Consider the following 26,578-nt stretch of genomic DNA (forward strand, 5'->3'; position numbering starts at 1 on the left):
ACCCCCCATTCAGTGCATCCCACCACACTGTTTTCGCTATCGATCACCTCCTCCTGCCCTCAGTATCTTCCCTACTCCCCTTGGATTCCATCGTCTCTTATTCTGATCTTTCCTTTGCCTCTGTCCCCAACAGACTTGCCTTTCTCTATCACTCTAATGCAGCCAAACTACAACTCTGCATCAGAGTTGTTGAATGTTTCTGAGAAAAATGTAGGGCTGGGATCACCAGAGTATCTTAGAATTCATGGCCACCAACCTAAAAAGCACTCGACAACAGTGCCTAGGAGTATTACTATGTTTCTCAAGTAATTCCCTTCCTCTCTGTCCATAATGAATAGTAAAATCCCTCTTTTGCTCCTCAACGCACCACAGACCCTCACCTACCACTTTCCCCTATCTGCTGCCCATGACCTTCACGGAAAATGAAAGTCGTCAGAGAGGAGCCCTGCCTGCCCTTGGTCTTCTGGTCAATCCATAACTCTACCTACACCTGTCCCCACTCAGTTCCGTTTTCCCTCCTACAACTATGGGGATAATTTTGTGCTTCTCACAAAAGCAAATCCTTTCTCTCCTGTCTTCTCAATCCCTCACTCCTTCACTTATTCCCTCTCCTCTGCGCGCTCAGTCTTCTAGAGTGGTGCAGCCACCCCCATCTTGAATTAAAAAGCAAACCACTCAACCGCGCACACGCCTGCCGTTAGCGTCCATGTATTGTTCCTGCTTCCTTGGACAGAAAACGCTTTACCTTCCTTACCTGCGTACCACTCTAGACCCACCCATTAGGTCTATTTTCACCCCTTCTGTGCTTTGGTCACGTTGCCAAATCCAGTGCACGATTCTGTCCTTCTACTCAAGCTCTCAGTGGTGACATTGGACCCAGCTGTCCTTTCCTCCTGTTTGAGAAACACCATCTTCTGGCTTCTTTGAATCCACGCTCTCTGTTACCTTCCCCTCCATCGCCTGTCCCTTGGTCTCTTTGATGGACTTCCGCACCCAACCTCTGAACCTTGAAGGGCTTCTGGACTGCTTCTGACCCTCTCGCCTTCTCTTGCTGCTGATCTTGTCTCCTAGAGTGAGGGTCTCATCTTGTCCCATGTCTCAGCTTATCCCTTCTACATGTTAATGACTCCAGTATCAATAGCTCATTATCCTCCTGGTTTCTTGTTTTTGTTTTGTTTTGTTTTGTTTTGTTATTTGGTGCTGGGGATCAAATTTAGGACTTCACCTATGCTAGGCAAGTACTCTGGCACTGAGCGGAATGCCCAGTGAGGACTTGGTTCAAGTGTCACCTACATAGAGACAGCTTCCTTGACCAGTCACAGCCTAGCAAATGCAGAATCTCCCAGTGCCTACTTCTTGCAAATATTTACCAAGGTTTTAATTCGTCATAATCCTATAAAGTGGTCCCTTTGGTTCACATTATCAATCCAGTCTTAAAACTAAAAAACTGAGTCTGCCAAGTGTAGTGGCACAACTTAATCCCAGAGGCTCAGGAGGCTGAGAAAGGAGGATTACAAGTTCAAAGGCAGCCTCAGCAACTTAGTGAGGCCCTAAGCAACTTAGTGAGACCCTGTCTGTAAATAAAATATAAAAATGGCCTGGGGCTGTGGCTCAGTGGTTAAGCACCCCTGGGCTCAATTCCCAGTTTAAAAAAAAAAAAAAAAAAAAATGAGTCCGAAGAGAGAATAGAAGCCCAAGGTCAAATAGAAATATAGAAGATGAGTTAGGGTTAGGGAGGGGGGCAAGAATGGAGGAAGGAAGGATGGTATAGAGGGAAAAGAGGGGTGGGAGGCCTGGGGGAAGGGAAAAAATAACAGAATGAATCAAACAACATTACCCTATGTAAATTTATGATTACACAAATGGTATGCCTTTACTCCATGTACAAACAGAGAAACAACATGTATCCCATTTGTTTACAATAAAAAAAAAAATTCAAAAAAAAAAAAAAAGAAATATAGAAGATGGTCTCAGACTTGAACCCCACACATCCCAGCTCCAGTCTGGCCTCTTCACCACCAAACCACCCTGCCTCTCTCACATCACCTGCACGTTGCTTTTCAACACTTTTAATGACATGGCTATCGTCTTATTCAGTTATTTCTGTAATGTCAGCCTCCTCACTAGAACATAAGCAACATGTGGACAGAGACCATCACTGGATCCCCACTGTCTGCCACATGGCAGGCACCCAACAAAGAGCTGTTGCATAAATGAATAACTAAATGAAGAGCAGGGTTTGGATCAGAAAGTTACAATGCTTATGTGGAAGGCTGCTCTTATTTTGGTGCCTACCATGTTTCGCGTCTGTGTAAGCAGATCCTTTCTGGGTCAAGTGGCTGAATCATGTTCTCTGTGCTGTCTGTTTTTCAGAGCAGGTTTACTATGCTGGTCCTGTTGACAATGCTGGATTCGAAGTTCCCGAGGTAAGGTGTGAATATTCTGCTTTCTGTTGTTACTTAATTGTTGTACTGAACATTTCGTAAAGAAGGGAGACAGAAGTAGAAGGAGAGGGAGAAGAAAGGAAGAGGAGGAGGAGGAAAAGCAAGGATGAAACCTTTTAAAACTTTTCCACAGGCCACCATTAAGAAAGCCCTTTCTCAGTAAAGCTGTCCTTTATAGTGGGTACTTAGCAGTGTTCGGTGCATGATTTTGCCTTTTTGGATGTCCATTCGATGTGTCATTGAAACTTTGGGGACCCTCCAGGCACAAACCCCACTGAGAAGGATGTGGAGTCTTGTACCCAGGACTGCCCAGGTCTGTGGGGATCCATAAGGCTGGACTGATTGGGGCATGTGGAGGCACCACACACAGACCGGCAGTTCTGAGAAAGGAAGATGCATAAAACCACAAAGGCTTAAATGTCCCCCTAGTTACCATCCCTTCACTGTTATTCATGGACTGTGTCTTGGTCCATTTTCTGTTGCTATAACTGAATGCCACAGACTGGGTAATTCATAAAGAATACAGGTTTATTCAGTCCATGGAGACTGAGAAGTCCAAGGTGAAGACGCTGCATCGGGTGAGGTCCTTCCTGCTAGTGGGGACTCTCTGCAGGTTCCCAAGGCAGCCCAGGGCATCACATGCTACATAGAAGAGACAGAGCTAAACTGATTTTACACACTCTTCAGACAACCCATCAATCTAAGAATGGATTATTGATCCATTTATGAGGCAGACCCTCACAAGCTAATCACTTCTTCAAGGTCCTGCCTGATCTCATCTCTTTATTGGGGATTAAATTTCAACACAAGTTTCAGTGGGAACATTCAAACCTCACACAGCAAGCTAAATAAATAAGGTGCTCACTTCCTGGGCCTTCACTGGCAAGACTCAAAGCTAACACTAGAATTTTACAAGAATTTCTTAAGAGTTAAAACTCCACATAATGTGATTTATAAAATGTCTGAATTCAAGCCACTTTGGCATAAGGAATACATTTTCTTTCTTTCTTTCTTTCTTTCTTTCTTTCTTTCTTTCTTTCTTTCTTTCTTTCTCTCAGAATGCATTTTCATTCATTGTGCACTAACGGGTACAACTTTTCATTTCTCTGTACACCATGTAGAGTCACACCATTTGTGTAATCATACGTGTACATAGGGTGGTGACGTTTGTCTCATTCCACCATCTTTCCTTCCCCTGCCCACTCCCCTCCCCTCATTTCCCTCTACATGATCCAACATTCCTCCATTCTTTCCGTACCCTCTCCCTTCACATATTCTCCCTGTTATGTACCACTTATCAGAGAAAACATTTGACCTTTGGTTTTTTGGGATTGGCTTATTTCACTTAGCGTGATATTCTCCAACTCCATCCATTTACCTGCAATGCTGTAATTTTATTCTTCATTATGGTTGGGTAATATTCCATTGTGTATATATACCACAGTTTCTTTATCCATTCATATATTGAAGGGCATCTAGGTTGGTTCCACAATCTAGTTATTGTGAATTGGGCTGCTATAAACATTGATATGACTGCTATAAACATTGATATCACTGTGGGATAACTGGGTCAAATGGTGGGTCCATTCCAAGTTTTCTGAGGAATCTCCATACTTCTTTCCAAAGTGGCTGCACCAGTTTGCAGTTCCACCAGCAATGTATGAGTGTGCCTTTTCCCCCACATCCTCACCAACACCTATTATTGCTTGTATTCTTGATAATAGCCATTCTAATTGGAGTGAGATGAATTCTTAGGGTAGTTTTGATTTGCATTTCTCTAATTACTAGAGATGTTGAGCATTTTTTCATATATTTGTTGATCACTTGTATATCTTCTGTGAAGTGTCTGTTCAGTTCCTTGGCCCATTTATTGATTGGGTTCTTTGATTTTTGGTGTAAAGTTTTTTAAGTTCTTTATAAATTCTGGAGATTAGTGCTCTATCTGAAGTGCATGTGGTAAAGATTTTCTCCCACTCTGTAGGCTCTCTTTTCACATTATTGATTGTTTCCTTTGCTGAGAAAAAAAAAAAGTTTTTTAGTTTGAATCCATCCCATTTACTGATTCAGCAATACATTTTCAATGGGCTACTCCTTCAAGAATCTTATGAAACAACATGAAAACAATTGTGGAAATGTAATTATTTAAATTATTTTTTGCTTTGAACTTCATCTTAGCAGCCATCCAAAACTGAAAGAACCTCAAGAAAACAGACTCATCCATAAGGAATCACCTCCACCTAGCTTTTTTTTCTGGGTTGCTTCCTTTCCGTCCCAGCCTCTGGGTTTCTATCTGACAACAGAGGTCATCTTGGATTTCTACTAAAATTTTTCTCACAACTGGGGTGAAAACCCCAGCTTTCTTTTCTGGAATTCTACAGAGTTTTCTCCTCAGGTCTTTCAGTATATTATAGAATTTTTTCAAGAAAGGAAAACTCAATCTCTCTTCACTTCTAGGATGCAAGGCCTAAATTCCTCCAGATAGTATTTTTTTCCTCCTTAAATCTTTGCTATTTGAGTTATTTTTCTTGTCTCATTTTTCTTCTGATACACCACAAGAGACTGACATAAAAGTTGCTAACAATTGATTTTCATTTTGCATAATTGGCTTTTTCTTTAACTAGCTGCCCTTAACAATTGCTGTGAAATAGAAAAGGACTTTTTAAAGTCATAGAACCTTTCTGAAAGAAACTCACCAGAAATATAAAAAGCCTTATAGGTATTCCTTGACTTACAATGGGGCTATATCCTGGTAAACTCACTGTAAGTTGAAAATACCACTAAATCAAAAATGCATGTAATGCACCTAACCTACCAAACACCCTGGCTTAGCCACACAGCACACTGTAGATTGTTGGTTGCTTCTCCTTGTGCTTCTGTGGCTAACTGGAAGAAGACTCAGCTTGCTGTGGGTGCCCAGGATCAAGAGAGGATTGTACTGCATATCACGAGTCTAAGAAAAGATCTGAATTCAAAATTCAAAGTGTGATTTTTACTGAATGTATATCACTCTCAAGTCATCCTAAGTCAAACCACTGTGAGTCAGGGGCCAAGCCTATTGCAGTCATATGCTGTGCTAAGAAGAAGAGCAGTACTTTCATTCCTCAACCTCTAGCAGTGCTAAAGAAGACACGGCCTGATGTGAGGGCAAAGCCATAATCCGGTCTCCTGAGCCTGGGCCTGGGCCTCTCCTCTTCTGAGGCCCATGCCTGCAGAGCAGACACCTGGCTCTGGGTTAATGGTGGTCCCTGTTTGACCAAAAACTTGGCTCAATATTCAGTGCCGTGGTATTATTTTCCATTTCTTTTTTAGATAGACAAACGGGCAGATACTATTTTTAGTTGACACATAATAATTACACATATTTGTAAGGTATACTGTGATATTTCAATGTTTGTATGCAATGTTTATCATAAAATGGCATATCTGTCACCTGAAACAGATATTATCATTTCTTTGTGTTGGCAACATTCAAAACCATCTCTACTAGCTTACTTTCCATTGAACACACCCAATCCTTTGGCCCAAATATTATACCTGCAATATTATATCTGTCCATGCCTTCTGTTTTCTTCATTAAAATTTAGAATTCCTTTGGTTTTCCAAAGCACATGGACAACAAATTATAGGTACAATCTGAACCATTTATTACCAAAGAAGCAACTACACATTCCTAACTCAGAAATCCAGTGCCCTCCTCAAGAGCAGAAAGACTGCAGCCCTCCGTCTCCTGTTCCCAGGTTGTACCAGAGTATGTATATCTTGTAATGCATCATCTAGAGCACCTGCCTTCAAATACTCCATCTTCTTTTAGGCTCATAAAGCAATAATGAAAAACTCACTTGGTTTTCAATCATTTTGCCAATTGTGGGCTTATGTGCACTTGGAGAATTAAAAGAGAAGCAGAGAAAGACGATGATGATCACGGTGACGATGATGATGGTGGTGGTGGTGATGGTGAAAAAACACCATTAGATGAATTTCAGCTGGCCTTTATTTATGATTCATTCTCGAACTTTCACACTGCTTTGGTGAAATTCCTAACACTGCTTCTAAAATTAGAGTTGCTTGACATGTGACCTGAAGAATTGCAGAAGTCTCAGGTCGAATCATACCTAATCAGTCCTCACACCCGAAGCACCACTGGGAACACAGCCTGCCTCTCTCAAATGCAATTTCCACCTGAACCTTCGCTAATTGCTAGAAAGTTGCCCTCTGCTACCAAAAGCTGCCTCTCTTGCAACTTCTGTCCAGTGGTCTGATTTATTCCTTCCCTCTGGCTTTACACAGATTAAAGTCCTTTCCTCCTTTGGGTGACAGGCAGTTCAAAGATGTGCCTGGCATTTCTTATGCACCCTTCTCTCTCAATTTCTCTGCTCTGCTTGGCAGTACCTCTCACCACCCTGAGACTTTTCTCCTCCAGACTGGGCAGTCTACAGACATGCTACCACTGCAAGCAGAGGAGAAGACAGAAGCAGGCCAACCCCTGCGATATCCCCACAGTTCTTCATATGGTATGACTGCCATGGCCTCTTCTAAGTGATTGTATGCCAACTGCAAATAAAGAGAGCCCTCTGGAGTACTGTTGCTAGAAAGGAATCGTGAGAGATGGCACCCCTTTTCATGCTAGAGCATTTGGTTCTACGCTGTGAAATTTTGCTCCCACAGGGATTTCTCCATCTCAACAAATGACACTTTATCCTCCCAATTGCTCAGGCCAGAAGCCTTGGAGTTGCCTTTAATCCATCTCTTGCCTCTCGCTCACTTGGGTTTCCTCAGAAAATCATATGGGCTCTTTTTTCAAGATCTATCCCAAATCCAACCCCTTCTCACCTGGATGACTGCAGTCTTCTCTTTCCTAGTCATAAGGCTTCACCCTCTCCCACTGCAGCCTCTTTTCAACATGGCAGCCAGAGAGAGTCTATTCACACATAAATCAAATGCAACCACTCCTCTGGAGAAAATGGTCACGACTTGAGTCCCTTTTAGATGGCAAGCCATCATCCCCACCATGATCAGTGATGTCTTCAGGTTCCGGCTTCCCATGGACTCCCAGTCTTCCCTGGTCTCCCTCCTTCTCTCCTGGAAGCACCATTGGCCTCCTGACTGTTCCTCAAACATGGAGCCATCATCCCTACAGCAGCATGACACCCTCCTGCACCATCCTCAGTTCTTTGCCTGAAGGTCCTTTTCTCAGTAGATCCTCTCCTGACCACCATCCTTAAAGTTGAGGAGATGGGGGAAAAGGTACACTCACACCTTGTTGATGGGATTGCACATTAGAACAACCACTTTGGAAAGCAGTGTGGAGATTCCTCAAAAGAATAAAAATGGAACTCCCATATGACCCAGATATCCCACTCCTTGATATTTATCCAAAAGAACTAAAATCATCATGCTATAATGATACAAGCACTTGAATATTTATAGCAGTTCAATTCACAATAGCCAAGTTATGGAACCAGTCCACATGCCCATCAATAGATGAATGGATAAATAAAATGTGGAATATATACATAATGGAGTTTTACTCAGCTATAAAGAATTAAATTATGGCATTTGTGGGTAAGTGGATGAAACTGTGGAACTGAAAAACATCATGCTAAGTGAAATAAACCAGAAAGTCAAGGTTCAAATGTTTTGTCCCATATGCAGAAGCTACAACAAAATAAGGGGGAAAGGCAGGGTGGGGGTATTCCATGAAAAGAGAAGGAAAATCAGTGGGGTGGAGGGGCAGAAGGAGGTGGGATGGGAAGAACAGTGGAAAGAAATTTACCAAATTACGCTATATTCCACAGTGAATTTTATCAATTTGAAAAATAATAAATAGATACAAGGAAGACCAGGACAGAAAGGTGAACAGGGAGAGGAAGGAGGGGAGAGAGAAACCAAAAGCATTGGGGACTGAAAAGGAGCAAATTATATTCCAAGCATGTATGATTATGTCAAAACAAAGCCTCCTATTTTGCATAACGATGATGCACAAATAAAAACATTTTAAAAAACTGCAAACCAGCATTAGTCCCACCCCACCCATCTCTCCCATTCGCTCCCTTCCTGCCCTGTTCTCCTTAGCATGGGTATTTAACAAGTTCTCCGTGGTCCCTAAATGTACGGCATGTTAATCCCTCCCAACAAGACAAAGCTCCGCAGGGCAAGGAGTTGGTTTGTCTTGTTCTACTTCATCCCCAGTATCTGGAACCATGCCTAATATATAAGAGTTGCTCAATAAATACAGTCCATCTGGGGAATTTGTTCCAGGATCCCCTCAAATACCAAAATTCACAGATGCTCAAGTCCCTTATGTAAAATGGAGTAATATTGCAGAGAACCTCTGCACATCCTCTGCATATTTTAAATCATCTCTAAATTACTTAGAATAACTAATACAGTATAAGTGGTACATAAATAGGCCAGGCATGGTGGCAGAGGCCTGTAATCTCAGCAGCTTGGGAAGCTGAGTCAGAAGGATCGCAAGTTCAAAGCCAGACTCAGCAACTTAGCAAGGTCCTAAGTTAATTAGTGAGACCCTGTCTCTAAATAAAATATAAAAAAGGGCTGGGGATGTGACTCAGTGATAAAGTGACCCTGGGTTCAATCCTCGGTGCCAAAACAACAAGAAAAAAAAGTTGCATAAATAGTTGTTATACTGTATTGTTTGGGAATAATGACCAGAAAATAGTCTGTACCTGTTCAGTACAGATGCAAATTTTTTTTAGACATTTTCAGTCTGCAGTTGGTTGAAGCTCTGGATGCTGAAACCTTGGATCCAGAGGGCTGGCTGCATTTGATGGATGGCTGATGGAAGTGTGGGTCACATGCCTGATACTTCACCCTGTGTCTCTTGCAGGGAGAACACCAGGTTTTGCTGAAACTGTATAATGAAAACGGTTCCACCGTGGCTTGTGCCAATGTCACTGTCATTTGCTCCTGACTGTGGCCTGCAGGCAAAAGCACAGCAAGGTCACTCTCATGGGGACTCCAAGGTCCCCAGACTCAACCTGCTCTGTAAGAAGAACCAGCCGATGGCAGAGGGACTCTCTGAAGAAGCTCCCTGAGCAGTGCGGCTACTAAGTTTAGTCCCAGGATCAGATGTCCCCACACTCCACAGATGTAATGAAGCCCTGGAAATTATGGGCTTCTGGAGCCTCTTGGTAGTCACTAAGCAATCTCCAGGGTCATTCCTCCCCTAATTAGTAACCTCACATCAGCCTCACCTTCATCTTGACTCCTTGGGAGCTTTTCCTCACAGTGACCCAGAATAAAGAAAACGAGCTCACAACTGTTCAGCATGAATTTTTCAACAATAAGTTGAATAAGTATAATACTGTCGTTAAAAAGTCATTTTCTCCAGATTCAGGTGTCACCTGCTGGCACAGCACAAGCACTTCTAAGAAATTCAAGAGCATGATGCTCCATCTACAATTAGAGAACTGGAGAAGTGTGCAGAACTGGGCAAACCTCAAGAAACACTCATTTCACCTTCGTCCTCTGCATCAGTCAGCTTTTCATCACTACAGTGAATACCGGGGACAATGGACTTATAAAGAAAAAAGGTTTACTTTGGCTCCCAATTTGGGAAGTTCCAGTCCATGATCTGTTGTCCCCTGCTGCTTTAACCTGTGGCCAGCCAGCTCATCATGGTGGGAGCCCATGGCAGAGCAAATCTACTCACCTCCCAAGTCAGGGAGCAAAGGGGAAGAAGAGGGATCAGGGTCCCACAGTTCTCTTTAAGGGCACGCCTCCAATTTTTCCTAAAGATCTCTAGGCCCCACCTCTAAAAGGCTCCACTACTTCCCAAGAGTGCCTCCCCAGGGAACCAAGCCTTCAACATATAGGCCTCTGAGGACATTCGCAATCCAAACTGAGCATCCCCCAAAGCATGATTATACCTGATCTCAGCACACGATGTCACTCATTCCTGTATTCATCCATTCATTTCATTCATTCATTCAAGGAACAAGTGCTCAACACCCAACATGAAGCATTGTGCTCCTAGAATACACTGGGAACAAAACAGGTACTGTCCATGCCTAAAAGAGGCAGTTCCTGAAATATTAAGAAGCCACATACCCAGTAGTGAACAAACTCATCTACACCTTCAATTCCTCAATAAATGAGCAAGATGTCCATCTTGTTTCCAGAGCCAGCTCGGAAGCCCGCCTTCTCATCTCCTGGAGTACAGGTGGCATGGCAGGTTCTGCAGTCCCTTCAACACACTGTTCCCTCCTCCCCACTCCTCTCCTCCCATCGTCCCTGGGTCCAATGTCTGGCCCTCTTGCTCCTGCTATTGATCTGTAGTAGGATGGGTGGGTTGACTTTGTCACGTGTGCATCTTTCAAATCACAAAAGTGCCACTATGTTAGAAATTAAAAGAGGAAACATCCCACAGTTCAAAGAATGTTCATTGCTATTAACTCCTATATGTAAATAATTAAAACACCTGGAATGGCCAACCGTAAGTTCTTGGTTGCCAAACCAGCATCCAAGATTTTCTGGGTAATAGACAAAATGGTAGTAGCATCCCCACCTGGTGGTAATCCTTGAGATAAAAGACACATATGACCGTGCCTGGCTCAGGAGCAAATCTCTGCACATGTATGAGGGGAATAGCACTGTCATGCAGGAGAACAGCAAGCAACTTCTGCCCCTTCACCATTCCCACCAGCTCAGGACATTACCCTCCTCTCTTCTCAGTAAACACTCCTACCACTAGCAAAAGGGCCTGAGGAGATTCTGTGTACTCTCACATTCTGACAGCTCAGCACAGCTGTTACAAGATTCCAAAGACACAAACAGAGCTCAGCTGTTCCCTATCCTTGCGCTTCTCCTTAATTTGACGTGGGGGTGGGGGGGAGTGAGTGCATAGATATTTGGATACTGTAGGTTTGGATTAAATAGTAATTTCCATACATGGAGCTGACCCTTGGCATGGCTGAGTGAATGTAGTTCCACTAAGGACGTGACTTAAGAGAAAAAGAAAATGTTTCTCTATCCACAAAAATGCTTTTTTCTTGATGCCCTGTCATATGCCTTAACTTTCATAAGTATCATTCCTACAAGTTGGGGAAGTTTTTCAGTGTTTAGGAGTCTCCTATTAAAATACAATCCTCACTGATAGGAAGAACGGTCAGTCATTAGCAGTAGTTAGCACTCTAGCAGAACATCCAGAGTAAGTAAGATCCACTATGGACTTGGCACCCCAGGAGGAACGGGTACCACAAGCCAAGTTCAGGCCAGCCATCTGGGTGGTGTCCAGAAGGTGGCGAGGGGGTCAATCTATCAAATAACCTAAATTTACTTCCCTTCTCACAGTTTGCTATTGTTTCAAAAATCACCATAAAAAACTACAAAGATTTGTTCACAGTAGGCTTGTGAAGGGGGGGTGGAGTTTGGTTCAGAATTATTTGATGTCCCCAGAACCAAAGAACTCGTGGAAATCAGCCAGTTGCAATCATTTTGACACCTACCAACCCAATTTATATTTTGCGGGAAATTTCAACCCCTGTCTATAAGGCGTTGTTTAAATAATGTTGAAGGAAATTCAATACTCGGGAAAATTTGGTAGGCAGAAATCCAGACAGAAGGCGGAGAAACACTTTGAGACAACATGATTTACATCACTTAGAATGTTTGGGCTCTAACAGAGAACTCACTCAACCTGGCTCAAAAGTATGCAGACTAGGTTTGCTCCTGTGACCACTGAGCCCTCAAGAGACTCAGGTATCTGCCAGGGTTTGCTTGGAGGTTGTGCTGACACCAGCCCTTCACCTCCATTTCTATGCCCATCTGCTGCCTCAGGCCTCCCTGAATATTGGCTTCACCATCAAGCTGTCTTCCCCGTAACAGCAAAACATTTCAGCAGTTGGTGACTTCACACCCACTCTGTCCTCAAAACTGAGGATGAAAGTCACCTTTCCCCTGAAACCCCGCCTTTCGCTCTGATTGGACTGGCTTGGTTAACATGACCACTCCTGACCAATCACTTTGGCCCTGCACTGATTGGCTTAGCCTAAGTCACATGTTCCACCCCTGCAGAAGAATGAGAGTCAGTTCTAGGGGCGCCGGCAAATCCCGAAGTGGAAATTGGAGGAGTCCAGGCGGGTGCTAGAAATTGAGAACAAGTCCAGAATCAGGCCAGTTTTTAATAAAAATATGTCACTGAGCAAGTGATGTACTTTCTAAGCTTCCATTTCCTCATCTCTGAGTTCCAGCTATAATAAACTTATAGAGAAACTGAGAATTAAATGAGGGAATGCATATAAAGCACTCAGGAGAGTTCTAGGCACATTATTCAATAAAAGTGAGCTATTAGTACCTTAGGGTGGGTGCTCTCCTATGCAGATAGAGCACTGTTGCCTAATTTCCATCTCCTGTCCTCTTAATCTGGGGGCAACCAACCATAGAAGTTTGGCCCTACTCAGAAACCCACATTCCTTTCTAGGTCCTCAAAAGGTTCCTAGGCACTTAGATTTCTTCCGGGAGTAGCTAGCTTTATCAGACCTGGGAGGGGGCATACTCCCTGAGCTCTGTGCTTGGGTCATAACTCTAAAAGATACATAATGGAAACACATCTCGCATTACAGAAGGACAAGTTTCCCCACAAACAGAAACACTATAACCAGGCCAAAAGGGCCTTTGAAAGAAAATGTGTGTATATTTTAATTAAACTTGTTTCCTGCAAATAAAGACGCACAGCCAAGACGTGAAGAACTAAATGTAACATCTGCAAATTTAACAATTACGTCTGCCTTCAGAAAAAAACAAAAACCCAAAATAGCTGGTGAGAGAACAGAAAGGACCACATCCTGGTTATAATCTGGACTTGTGAGGGGGAAGAGAGCTTACCATCTCAGCAGTTTCATTTCAGATTTCAATTGGCTGGATTTTTCACAGTCGGCAAAACCAGTGCCCCTAATTTCCCAGCCACTTATCAGGCAAAGAGGGGTCTGTAGGAGTCAAGAACAAGTTATTTAACCTCTTAGATTTATATATCTTCAGTTTTTCAATTTGGAACTGAAAGCTTCAGCTACCCCCTGAATTTTTTTTTCTGTAACCCAGCTTTCCTTTTACCTGTGATGTAGATTGGAAAGTGTCATCTAAAGGCCCATAGGCCAAAGACTTGGTCCCCAGCTTGTGTTGCTATTGGAACATGGTGGAGCCTAGTGAGAGGTCCTTAGATTATCAGGGATGTGAAACAAGTCAGCTCTCTTTCCCTTTGCACCCTGGCTGATAAGTGAGCCATTTTGCTCTAAATCATCCCCCATTTGTGCTTCCCCACCACAGAGCCAAAGCAATGAGGCCAATTGATCATGGACTAAAATCTCCAAAACTGGAAACCAAAATAAACCTTTTCTCTTTATAAGTTGGTTATCTCAGGTACTACATCACAGTGACAAAAAGCTGACTCAGACAATGTCTTGATCTCTTCACTCCTCCTTAGGAAAACAGTGTATACATCAACTCCTTTGGCCAAAAATAATGACTTCTTCCTCCAGGTGATTTTTTTTTTTTTAATTTCCCTGAAATCCAACCAAGGATAGGAAGACAGAAAATAACCAGGACTTTATTATTTTATTGTGACTTTTCTCCTCCTCTTCTGCCTGAAAGTGGTGAAGGAAATTTTGAGAAGGGGCCACAGAATATTATTAAAATAATGGGAATAGATGCCCCCCAGGAGTCCACATGAAGATGGACTCAAGTGACTTAAAAAATGTGAGTGCAGAAAGATAACATCTGAGAAGACAGAATGACAATAATAAAAACAAAACATTTAAACATTTTTTCTTTCTTTTCTTTTTCTTGATGGGGTAACCAGAGATTGAACCTAGAGGTGCTTAACTATTGAGCCACAACACCAGCCCAGCTTTTTGTTTGTTTGTTTGTTTTGTTTTTTGAGACAAGGTCTCAATAAGTTGCTTAGGACCTAAGTTGCGAAGGTTGGCTTTGAGCTTGCAATCCTCCTGCCTCAGCCTCCTGAGCTAGAATTACAGGTTGTGCCACCCCACCCTGCTAAAACATGTTTTTAAAGGCTAACAATAATTCAGGCATTTTCTCTGTGTCTGGCATTGTGCTAGGTGTTTCACCTACATCTTAATACTTAATGTCAATACTTAACAGAACAGTCTATGGGTGGCTAATACAAAGATACACCTTTCAGAAGAGGAAGCTGGGGCTTTAAGAAGTTGTGTAACTGGCCCAATGTGACCCAGGCTCATGAGCTTACTCAGTTGGGACTCAACTGACTCTGAATCCACACTTTCTACTTGATGTTGCCTAGGCTATTTGGTTGGAGACAACATAGTTTAAAAGCACCCTATGTACACAATAGAATATTACTCAGCCTTAAAGAAGAATGAAATCATGGCCTTTGCTGGTAAATGAATGGAACTAGAGAATATCATGCTAAGCGAAATAAGCCAATACCAAAAAAACAAAGTCCAAATGTTCCCTCCGATAAGTGGATGCTGGTGAGGGTGGGTAGGGAAGAATGAAGGAACTTTGGATTATGCAGAGGGGAGTGAGAGGTGGGGTGGGGCGGTGGGGATGGGAAGGACAATAGAAGGAGACAGACATTATTACTCTATATACAAGTATGATTACACTACTGGTGTGACTCAGCATGATGCACAGCCACAGGAATGAGAAGTTATTTTCCATTTGTGTACAATGTGTCAAAATGCAGTCTACTGTCAAGTGTAACCAATTAGAACAAATAAAAAACTTTTAAGGAAGAAAGAAAAGCACCCTATTGTTTTAGTGGTGGGTTTACCAAATTTGTTAATGCAAGCAGCAAACAAGCCACCATCAAGAATAGGCTAACAAAGGGTGAGACTAACCCATGGGCAAGGGTACAGAAGGAAAAAAGATCATGAAGTTGAACTTCTGAGTTCTGTGACCTGCAGGGACTCCCCTGTGCTCTTCAACAAAAACCTAAGGTCACTCAAGGTCAGCCCCACCTGGAAGAACCGACCAGCAAATCTAGTTCCTTCGCTCTTTCCTTCCTCCCTCACCAACTATCCATAAATATTCAGTGCCTACTACTCCTTGAGCACTGTATTAAGCACAATATATAGACTATTTCATTTGAAAATGAAAAATATGTAATAGAATCCCTAGTCAAGCCAGCTTATATTTTAGGAAAAGGGAAGAAGGAAAGAAAGAAAAATCTCTTATAGTGGAGACACGGTGGTAAGATGCAGAGGTCAACAAAGATCTTTGGCTGTAGGTGGAGAACGGCAGGTGGTTTGGCCATTGTCGGGGGCTCCTGAGCTGGGTCTTGAAGGATGAATGGGCTGTTAGAGGTGCCCACAACCGAAAGCAGTCCCAGCTGTGGCTCCCCAGGCTTCAACCCTGGTGTTTCTGTTTCAAGTTCTGGGACACACTGTGTTTCTGTTACCATTAGGCAATGAATCCAATTTAGAGTAAAGTATATAATAAAGCTTCCTCTTAATTCTTAGCCATGATTCTTAATACTTGATGAATTGACAAATACCTATTAAGTTCAAGAGAGAACCCAGTTCTCCCAAAGCCACCCTAAGCCTGTCCCTTGACAATAAACCCCTTATCATCCTCCTGAACAACTGTCCATGCCCCTCCCTGGCCAGGGGTATTTCTCTTGACCTCCTGTGTCCTCCCTTCTTGTCATATTTGACTCACAGAGTCTGAATTTACAGGAATGCGCAGAAGGTGTGGGGCTGAGCTCTGTGGAAGGTCCCCTGAGGACAGGGTCAGTTAGCCTGAGAAGGGTGTCAGAACACAGAAGTAGCATCAGAACTCAGAACAGAAGCTGCATGGAGGGGGCAGAGGTTGGAGGGTCTGAGAAGCAGGGCCAGAGTTGCTGTGTAGAGGGTGGTCTGTAGAGAGGAGGATCCTGGATGTGGGCGTGATGCAGGAGGACAGGCCGGGGCCAGGTCATGGCCATCTGGGACTCTGTTCTTCTGCTTTGGTTATAGGTTCATAAAAAATAAAACGTGTGATCCACAACCTCCCAGGAACCAGGGTAGTGGTCATTAGAACGTCTCTTCTTTCCTCCTATTTTTTTTTTCCTTTTTCCCACTTCATTTTGGAGCACAAAATGAAAGGAATTGAGAGAGAGAGGTTAACTCCGAAACTCCCCTGCTTGGACACCAGTGTGACGCTCAATGTGACCTGCCCCTCTGTGGCTCTGAGGGAGGACTCTTTCTCAAGCCTGAAGGCAAATACCATAACATTCAGAAGAGTCATTTAGCAAAGTCGTTTGGAGAAAAAGGTACCTGTCGCTCTTGCCTTTGTCCTGAGTCACATTTTTTTATTATCACATTGGATTTGCCCAGCTGCCTCTCAAAGTAGCAAACTGTTTGTCTGTGTCAGTCTCCCCACCCCACTACAGTCACACCCTGAAAGCTGTCTGTCTGAAGTTGCTCACTTTTTTGTTTATTTTTGTAACTGGATTTCATTGATCGATGTGTATGGGTTTAGACTTCAGTAGTCCACAGTCATGTTCCAGTTTCCAGAATCTTGGAATCTGAAGGAAACCACCAATAGGGAGCTCAGTTGAACCTGTTCTTGGTCTCGAAAAACTCAGAAGAGTCCCCGTTGAAGAGTTCTAAAAGAAATAAATTATTAAAAATGAGCACAACTGGGCTGGGGATATAGCTCAGTTGGTAGAGTGCCTGCCTCGCAAGCACAAGACCCTAGGTTCAATCCCCAGCACCGCAAAAAAAAAAAAAAAAAAAATGAGCACAACTTTTGAAGAAGGCTGAGTCTCACCTTGACAAAAGACATGGCGCCATCTCTTCTGAACATTCAAGGTGGAAGCGTCAGCATCCTGCTGAGGCAGACTCCTGGGGTCAGAAAAAGAATGGGAACACACCCTGGCATCCCAGGGCCCAGCCCCCAGATTTGTAATACAGCCATGAAGAGAGAGAAGTGTCTCCAGAAACTGGCTTCATGGGGCCTTTGGAGAGATGCCACGGCAGCTGCAGCATTGCACGACACCCTGGTGGCAAGATGGCACAAGGGCCAGAGGGTGGGACAAGGCAAGGCTGTTCCGTGAAGCTGGGCGACCCCACACAAAGGGGAGGGAGGGTGAGCCAGACCTGGGCCTGGCACCATGCTGCGCCCAGTGAGGTCCTCCTGTCAAGGAACTGCAAGATCCTGGACAAGAGACCTGGGAGGAGGGACTAAAGGCAGCAATAGGAAAGAAGAGCTCTGCTGTGAGGGTCCCCGTAATAACCAGGGCAGGATATGAGGGAGGCCTAAAGCGCTTCTGTCACACGCAAGTAGGATTACAGGTCAGTGACATTTAATTAAGTTGTTATTGTTCAAGTATCTTCATGGGACAGACATTGGCACACCAGAATTCCCAGTGTCGCTGGTGAACCGATCGCCCTCCCTCAGAGCCACACCAGAATGGGGATCCCATCTCCTTTCCAAGCACTCCACCCCAGCTCCTTCTGTCCCCTCCTCCATGGCCATCTGGAAGTCCACTTGGGTCTCCTCGTAATGCCTGCCCTGTCCCCCAAAGCCTCGTTTTCTTCTGCTCTCAGAAAGGCAGGATGCAGCACCCTGTTACAAACAGGATCCCTTCCTCACCCTCCTCCAGTGATGAGCGCTGGGACCTTCAGGGTGTGCATGGTCTGGTCCACTTACTCCCAAAGCAGATTTGTGGAGAAGTCTAGGCAAGAAGAAACTCCAGACTCAGGGTGACCAAGTATGAGACATTTAATCACATGACAGGAAGGAAATGTGTAGAGAACATTGTCCTAGAAACATAGGTATATTCATTTGCATGCCTATTTATTTATTAGTTTATTACTTGAACTTTTGTTCATTACTCAAGACCCCATGACTCTCTAGACTCCACAAAACCCAGATGTGATTTTGACTTTGTATGCATGAGCCAAAAGCTACAGGAAAGTTCAAGCCGGCAAGTGGACTGGGAGATGGCAGTTTAGCTAATGAGGTGGGAATATCATGGGTGTTGCTACACAGCCAGGTGCAACCAGGTCTCGTGGGCAGCCTTCCAACATGTAGATGGCCTTTGTTTCAATGAAACAATGCTTGGTCCTTCAACTGGATCCTAAGTCACACCAGCATAGATGGCACCTTTGTATATTAGAAAACGGTGGCCTTTTGGGTTGGAAGAGAAGTTGGTGACATACAACTTGGAAAGCAGATGGTACCTTTGAGCAAAGAAAAGAGGCAGACCAGGACACATGGCCTTGGCAAGTGGGTGAATTTCAGTCCTCGTTGTCCCCTTGACTAGGGGTCTTTCTGCAGGCCATGACCTATACGATCTAACCTGGATGTCCAGGTGAAGCTTTGGAACCTTTTCCATCTTCCCGACAAATATTACAGAAGGAGAGCTAAATAAAGGAACTATTCTTCCTCAAGAAGACTTCAGGCTCTGCTTGTTGATTGACACCTCGATCTTGCCATTATGCCATCCTGCCCCAGCTCCCACTCACCACCAACCTCCACCCCCAAAATTTAATAAGGAAGCATCGCAGCGAGAAGTTATTCTGGAGGAAAACCCATCCAGTGGAACAAACACACGACTTCCCTCTAGTCTTGGGTGTTCTGCATCAGCTTCCATAGTTACCTGGAACTGGATGTCTTCCACTACAGCCGCCAAAACTCATTAGCTTCTTCACGCCCCAGTGGCCCTGCTCCTCCCCCACTGGTTTGGAAACATCGCTCCTTCTAAGAAGCTGCCCTCCTCTGATGTTCAGGCTGAGTTAAAGAACCCTGCTTGGCCCCTGAAGCACCCTTCCCTGGCCTTGACCACGGCATGACACCAGCCGTAATCCACTGTCCTTGCTTGTTTATTTATTTGTCTCCTCTGCTGGGACAGAAGCGACCTGAGAAGTCACCCCAAAACAAGTGCCTACCAAAAGACCAACATTTTCAAGTGGGTCCTTTTATTTAATCTTCATGGAAATCCATGAGGTGGGGAGTTTACTTCCAAATTTTTTTGTTCTTTCTTACTTTTTTTTTTTTTGGTACCTGGGATTAAACCCACAGGTGCTCAACCACTAAGCCATATCTCAGTCATTTTTTCTATATTTTATTTAGAGACAGGGTCTCACTAAGTTGCTTAGGACCTTGCTAAGTTGCTGAGGCTGTCTGTCTTTGAACTTGCAATCCTCCTGCCTCAGTCTCCCAAGCCCTGGGATTATATGCATGTTCCATTGCACCTGAATTTTTCAATTTTTCATCTTATTAGGAAACTGAGACTCAGGGACTGCAGAGTAGTAATTAGTGGAACAGGTACAACGCCCATGTGCATGGCTCCAACACTGGACAACCAGCACACCATGGTGGAGACCAACTTGGACTTGGGGTACGGATGGACCTCAGGACAGTCTCACCTTGCCACCTAAAGGGTACAATTCCTCTGTTCCTCATCTGCTAAGTAGGGACAACTACAGAACCAGGCTTTCCTGTCACTTGGGATGCAATGCAAGTAGAGTAATTACCACATAAGGTGACACACAGGTGGATCAAGATCAGCTAATATCATGCCATGATTTCACTCTGGCTAGGCCCCACCAGGGCTGTGCCAGCAGGCAGCAAACCTGAGGCCTGATCTTCCCTCGTGCTCCATGGAGGACGAGACTTGCAAAGCACAGCCGTCCTTCATGCCTGAAAGAGCCATCTGTGTCCTCCTCCATCCCCGCCTCCGGTCACTCTCTGCTCTGACAATATACTGAGCAAAACAGGAGTGTCCAGGAGCAGCTGCCCAGCCTGAACACCTCCCCCAGCCACAGCACTCTGTTGACACCAGTCTCTGTACCCGTCCCTCCTCATCTGTGTCCCTATCGCCACTGTGTCACCAAGACCAGGAATAACCAGCTGCTTTAACGTGGCCACAAATCACAGAAATGCCTTAGTAGGACGGAGGTCCTTTAGGGCAAAAAAATGTCTTATGCAGAAGAATAACCAGCAATGGAGTCCTTGAAAATCCCTAAGAAAGTGAAATTCATACTCTTTTTTTGGAAGTATATTTTCAGCAAGTTGCAAAACTACAGTTTTAAAGTCCAGATTGAAGTCAAGTGTTCCTTTCCTTCCTTCCTCTCCCTTCCCTCCCTCCCTCCCTTCCTTCCTTTTGCTAATGGTGATCAAAACTTGAGAACTTGATGTCACTGAGGGCAGTCTGTCTCAGCTCTGTCACTTCCTGGCTGCAGGACCTTCACTGAGCATCTTAATTTTTCTGTGCCTGATCTGTAGAACAGGCTAACAGCCCCTGCCTCTCAGATCATGTGTGAAATACGGGACACATTGTTCTTGGTAGGCACTCAATAAATATAATCTTCTCTTCCCTTCCCTCTTCCTTTCAGTCCTTTTTTTACTGGTTGCATTAAGACAAGCATGTGCTGTATATACAGAACATGAGAATGAGTTTTAACATAGTCAAGAAGAAAATGTGAATTCTAAGTTCACTGAAGCAACTTGTATCTTGGAAACTAGAAAGTTACATTTGGGAAGATGAGAAAGTTCTGGAGATGGATCTTGGTGATGGTTACACAACATTGTGAGGGTCTTAATGCTGAGGAAGATAGCTTAAAGGGTCAATTTTATGTTCTATTTATTTTACCAACATGCAAAGTAGTTGAAACATTTATATTAAATTTGTTTTAATTGGAAAAACTAGAAAGAATCTTATTCTGAGTTTATTTTCTGTAGTGGGCAAGAAAAAGAAAATGGATCTGTGAATGTTTCACACTTGACATGCCCTTTCTGATAACTTAACTTCCTTTACAAAGCATTCACTATCGTGTAAATCTATTGAAATTACTTTGATCCAGAAATGCTGGCAGACATTGACACTATAATAAAAACTCATTCAAAGGTATTCTTTAAATTTTTCTTAAAATGCTTTGATCTGTGCAAAGGTAACAGCCCCTTTAACGGAGGCTGGGAACAGTGTTGAACCTCTGAAACAGGAAAGTATCTCCTATCAAAGAAATGCAGAATCAAGGTCTTGTGTGTGTGCGGGGGGTGCTCATAATACTGAGAAGGTTCTCTCTATGCTGCCCCTCTCTCTGTCTCTCTCTCTCTCTCTCTCCCACTCCCCACCCCTGAAAAGGAAGGAAACAGGGAACTCTAATGCAAAACAGACCAAAAAATTGACTCAAATGCCCTAGAAAGAGTGAAAACAGAAGATAACACTTCAGTGAAAACCCACAGCCTGAATTCACCTCAAGCAGTTTATTCCATTTACTCCATCCTTACATGCTCATCACAGGCTTATGTAGATACTTTCTCATAAATTAGTTAAGAGTCACCACTACTCTATAAAGAAATACTATCCCATTTAAATGAAGTTGAAAGATGTTAAACAAATTGCCCACTTACCATGATTGAAATTAATAACTGGTCAGTCACTGAAGGAGGTATATGTATTCCTAACATGTTTTTGAGAATTATGGAGACCAGATGTGTGTACTTCCAGGAAGGGGCCAGCCTCCTCCTTCCCACCAGACTTGCTGTTCCCAATCCTGAAGGTAGAGCCTCACTCATTACCTGTGTATATTTTGGGGGCAGCAGGGTGCCCATGCTCAAGCTGACTTGCTCTTGTCCCCTCTGTGCTGACACACAGAACAACCCAGACACTTGGAATTCCTCAGCAAATGTCCATTAAGCTTCTCCCACGAAGCACTTGATGGAGAGACTGGGGGTGAGGCACGAACAAGGGCAGGGATCTGGTGTGAGCAGTGTCTGCTCACATAATGAGTGCAGATTGCGAACAAAGGACATTACATGTCTTAGTCTGTTTTCTATCACTATAATAGAATACCTGAGACCTGGTGATTTATAAGGAAAAAAAATTTATTTAGCTCATGGTTCTGCAAGTCCAAAAACATGGGGCCACCCTCTGCTTGACTTCTTGAGAGGGCTTCATGGTGGAAGAGCAGTGGGCACCTGCAGAAGAAGGGAAAAGGGAGACAAAATTCCACAATAGATAACCTTTTCCCACAAGGAAAACATTAGTACTCATGAGGTTGGATTTCTCGTGACCTCGAATGCCTCTTAAAGGATCCATCCCCTCTTGACACCATTATATCAGGGACCAAGCATCAGTATGAGTTTTGATAAAACAAATTCCATTTAAACCATAGCACTATCGTATCCAATTGTATCAGCTACTCATTGCTGCTGTAACAAGCACCACAAACCATAGCTTGCACAACACACATTTATCATCTTCATTTCTGGAGGTCAGAAGTCTGAAATGGCTCTTGCTGAGTGAAAATCAGGGTATAAGCAGGGTCACATTTCTTATGAAGGCTCTAGGGAGAATCCATTCCCTTGCCCTTTCCAACTTCTAGAGGTCACTTGTGCTCCTTGGCTCATGGTCCCCTCTTCCACCTTCAACATGTTCCATCTCTCTGTGCCTTTCCTCCATACTCACATCTTCCTCTGAGTCTCTCCTGCTTCCCTGTCCACCTGTAAGAACCCTTATGATGACATTGGCCCCTCTGGAAATTCAGGATCTCCTTCACATTTCATGGTCCTTAGTTTGATCACACCTGCAAACACTTTGCTAGACAAGGTAATAGGGCCCAGGATAAGAATATGGACTTTGGGCACCTAGGGGCAATATTCTGACTTTCTCACCCATTCAGACTGGTAGACACAAGTCAGAGAAGGGGCTAACTCAGATGAAACCCTTTCTACCTTTTCAGAAAAGGAAATGAATCCCTCATTAAGTTAAAATATTCAAGCTTTCAAGCTCAGTGCTGTCAAGTAACAGCAAGTCCCAGATTATCTTGAATTGTGCATAGTCAGTTATAGAAAGGTAATAGGTTTCTCTTGTCCTGGCTGGCAAAGAATAAAACTCTGCACGTTGTGTGGTGGTTCCTCAAAAAATTATATATGGAGTTACCATAGGATCCAGCAATTTCAATTCTGGGTATGAATCCCCTGTTTTTAGTCAGCTTTTTTGCTGCTATAACTAAATGATCTGACCAGCACAACTACAGAGGAGGAAAGGTTTATTTGAGGGCTCATGGTTTCAGAGGTCTTAGTCCATAGAAGGCTGGCTCTATTCCTCAGGGCTCCAGGTGAGGCAGAACATCATGGTGGAAAAGTGTGGCAGAGGGAAGCAGCTTGCATCTTCAGGAAGCAGAGAGACTTCACTCTCCAGATACAAAATATATACCCCAAAGCCATGCCCCAATTCTAATCTCCTCCAGCCACACACTACCACTTCAATTAATCCAGGGATTAATTCACTGATTGGGTTAAGACTCTTCCAACCCAATTATTTCTCCTCTGAACCTTCCTGCATTGTCTTACATGTGAGCTTTTGGGGGACATTTCACATCCAAACCATAACACCCACCAAAAACTGAAATTAGAGCATGAACGTATATCTGTACACCCACATGCATAGCAGCATTATTTGCAATAGCCAAAAGGTGGAAGCTGCCCAAGTACCCACCAATGAGGACTAAATAAAGAAGTGTGGTCTGTCTGTACAGTGGAACATTATTCAGTTTTAAAAGGAAGGGAAACTCTGACTCAGGAAGAACTATGAATGAATCTTGAAAACATTGTGCTCAGTGAAATAAACCAATCACAAAAAGGCGTGCTATATGAATCCTCTTATGTGAGGCACTATTATAGTTTAGATATGAGGCATCCCTTAAAAGCTCCTAAGTTAATTCAGAAAAGTGCAGGAATGTTCTAATCTAAATGATTATATTATGAGAAATGTAACCTCATCTGTGGATTAATAATTCGAATGGACTGTGTGGTAACTGTAGGCAGGCAGACTGTGGCTGGAGGAAGTAGTTCACTGGTATGTCTTTGGGTTTATGTTTTATCCCTGATGACTCATCTCTTCTTTCTCTGCTCTGTGGCTGCCATGAACTGACAACTCTCCCTATCACTCCCTTCTACCATGATGTTCTGCTTTATCTCAGACTCAGAGCTATAGAGTCAGCCGACCATGAACTGAGCCTCTAAAAACATGAGCGAAAATAAACTTCTCCTCTAAGTTGCTCATGCTGGGTGTTTTGTTCACAGCAATTAATAGCTGACTCACACAGGTACCTGAAATAGTGGAATTCATGGAAACAAGTAGAATGATAGTTATCAGAAGCTGGGGAGAGGGAAAGAAAGGGTTGTTTAACAGACACAGAGTTTCAGATTCGCAGGCTGGAGGAGTTTCGGGGATGGCTGGTCATGATGGCTACCAGCACTGTGAACGCACTTAATACACCAAAGCGTAAATGGTTAGAAATGGGAACTTTATATCATGTATTTTACCAAAATAAAGAAAAGTCTTCATGGATTTTCTTTCTCATGTGAACCACAGAGATAGAAATCCTGAAAAGAGAAGCTCTCTTGAAGTGTACATTCATCAATTTCTGGTTCATTTTTATCAGTTCTTCCATTTCGAAAGTCTGCTGTGGTCAAAATGGTCAGAGCAGGCAGAGATGACAGAAAGCCAGATTGTCTTTTCCTTTCCCTTTTTCTTGGTTGCTCTTCCTCCCGAGTCTCCCAGTACCCCAGTTCGGTTGCTCCACCCATCTCCTTTGCTGTACTTTTCCACTCTTTCAGTCCACCTCCCTCACAGCTTCTGGTTAGCATCAGGTGATTTTCCCACCATTTGTTCTCATGAAGGGACCCACAGAGCCCCAAATCTTAAGGTTGGGACCGTAAATCCTAAGCATGCACCTGTAGTGCTCTATGATGTGTGTATTCCGGAAGATTAGATTTCCCATAAACACTCCCCATTTTATTTAGTGCCTCCCTCCTGCCTTTGCTCTTTGTAGAAAACAAGGATGAAGTCTTTCTAAAGTCACTTGCCAGGCTCATTCACAAGCCAACAAGGACACTCGAGTCCCTGAAATGGCAAGAACAGCTTGACAGAGCAGGGTGCTCTCCCAAGAGTCCCCAAGGTCCTCAGAGTCCTCCAAAGGCACAGGCATAGTGGGGTCCCAGGTGGCAGCCAGACAGCTTCACACAGACATATAGAGGGTCACAAATAAGGGGGGAGACCATATTCTGAAATGGAAACTAGTACACCCCAAGAACCAGTTTGTATGTCTATGTGGAGAAAGTGGCAGAGCCTACAATGTGCTCAGTACAACACTTGACACAGCAAAAGCTCAACAACAGAAGCAATCATAATGATCTGCATTGTTATGACTAAACAACTGACAATATACTTCAATCCAATCAAGGATGTATGTTGGTGTCTCAGTTTTCTGTTGCTATAACAAAATACCTGAGACTGAACAGTTATAAAGAAAAGATGTTTATTTAGCTCATGATTTTGAAGGTCCAAGAGCATGGCACCAGTTTTGCCTGGCCTTAGTGGTGTGGCTGATGACCTCACAGTGACAGAAGGGAAGTGATTGCATCATAAGATAAGAAGGCAGAGAGTGAGGGAGAGCCAGTCTGTCTCCTTTCTAACAACCTTCTCTGGAGAACTAACCAGGAGACTGCAAGAACAATAGTAATTCCTTCCAAGGGCCTATGTCTAATGTCCAGATGACCTCACACTAGGTTCTTGAAGGTTCCACCATTTCCCACCAGCACACTAAGGACCAAGCTTCCAAGCCATGACCGATTGAGGGACACACTCAAGCCATATCCCTACCACGGCAGTTAGGCTTAGCCTGTAGCTCAGAAATAACAGGCCTTCAGTAAGCATATTCTGACCCAAGTACAGACCCAGTAATATTTTTTCATGGAACTTAGACAAAGAGGAATCAAAATTTGTGTATCTGAAAAATGGGCCCATGGAGAATTCCTTGCTTAGCAAATGGAAATAAATTCATAGTCTAACTCCATGTTCATGAAGCAGCTTTCCAGTGGTGACTTGGCTTCTCACGTGCAAGAAGAGGAGTGGGAATGAGGTTGAGTCCTCCTTCTAGAGTCCTGATACAAAATGGCAGAGGGATGCGAGTCAGTGTTTGAGATCCAACGCTGCGATGGATGAGGCTCCTAACTTTGAGTGTGTTTTTATTTCTCTGGTCTCAGATTCTGGGGCTACATTAGATCTAGTTTCTCTTTGTGCATTCTGTACATTATCAGGAGCACTCCAGTCTACCAGCAGTTACATTTTTTATGCCAACTAAATGAACTCAGCATTCTTTTTATCAACTGGTTCCTCCTAAGTTTGATTTAGATGAGCC

The 26,578-nt window shown here is 43.6% G+C and overlaps 1 protein-coding gene across 1 annotated transcript in view; it reads left to right on the top strand.

Annotated features, from left to right (window-relative positions):
• LY86 (lymphocyte antigen 86) overlaps window positions 1-11,159 on the top strand; it is a 58,685-nt gene extending 47,526 nt beyond the window's left edge. The window contains exons 4-5 of the mRNA XM_079148147.1: window positions 2,374-2,426; window positions 9,292-11,159. Of these exons, the coding sequence (XP_079004273.1) occupies window positions 2,374-2,426; window positions 9,292-9,375 (137 nt within the window). The 3' untranslated portion in view covers window positions 9,376-11,159. The remainder of the gene's footprint in view (window positions 1-2,373; window positions 2,427-9,291) is intronic.
• The last annotated feature ends 15,419 nt before the right edge of the window (window positions 11,160-26,578 follow it).

Source organism: Sciurus vulgaris (assembly GCF_902686455.1).
Source record: "Sciurus vulgaris genome assembly, chromosome: 7".
NCBI classification, from domain to species: domain Eukaryota; kingdom Metazoa; phylum Chordata; class Mammalia; order Rodentia; family Sciuridae; genus Sciurus; species Sciurus vulgaris.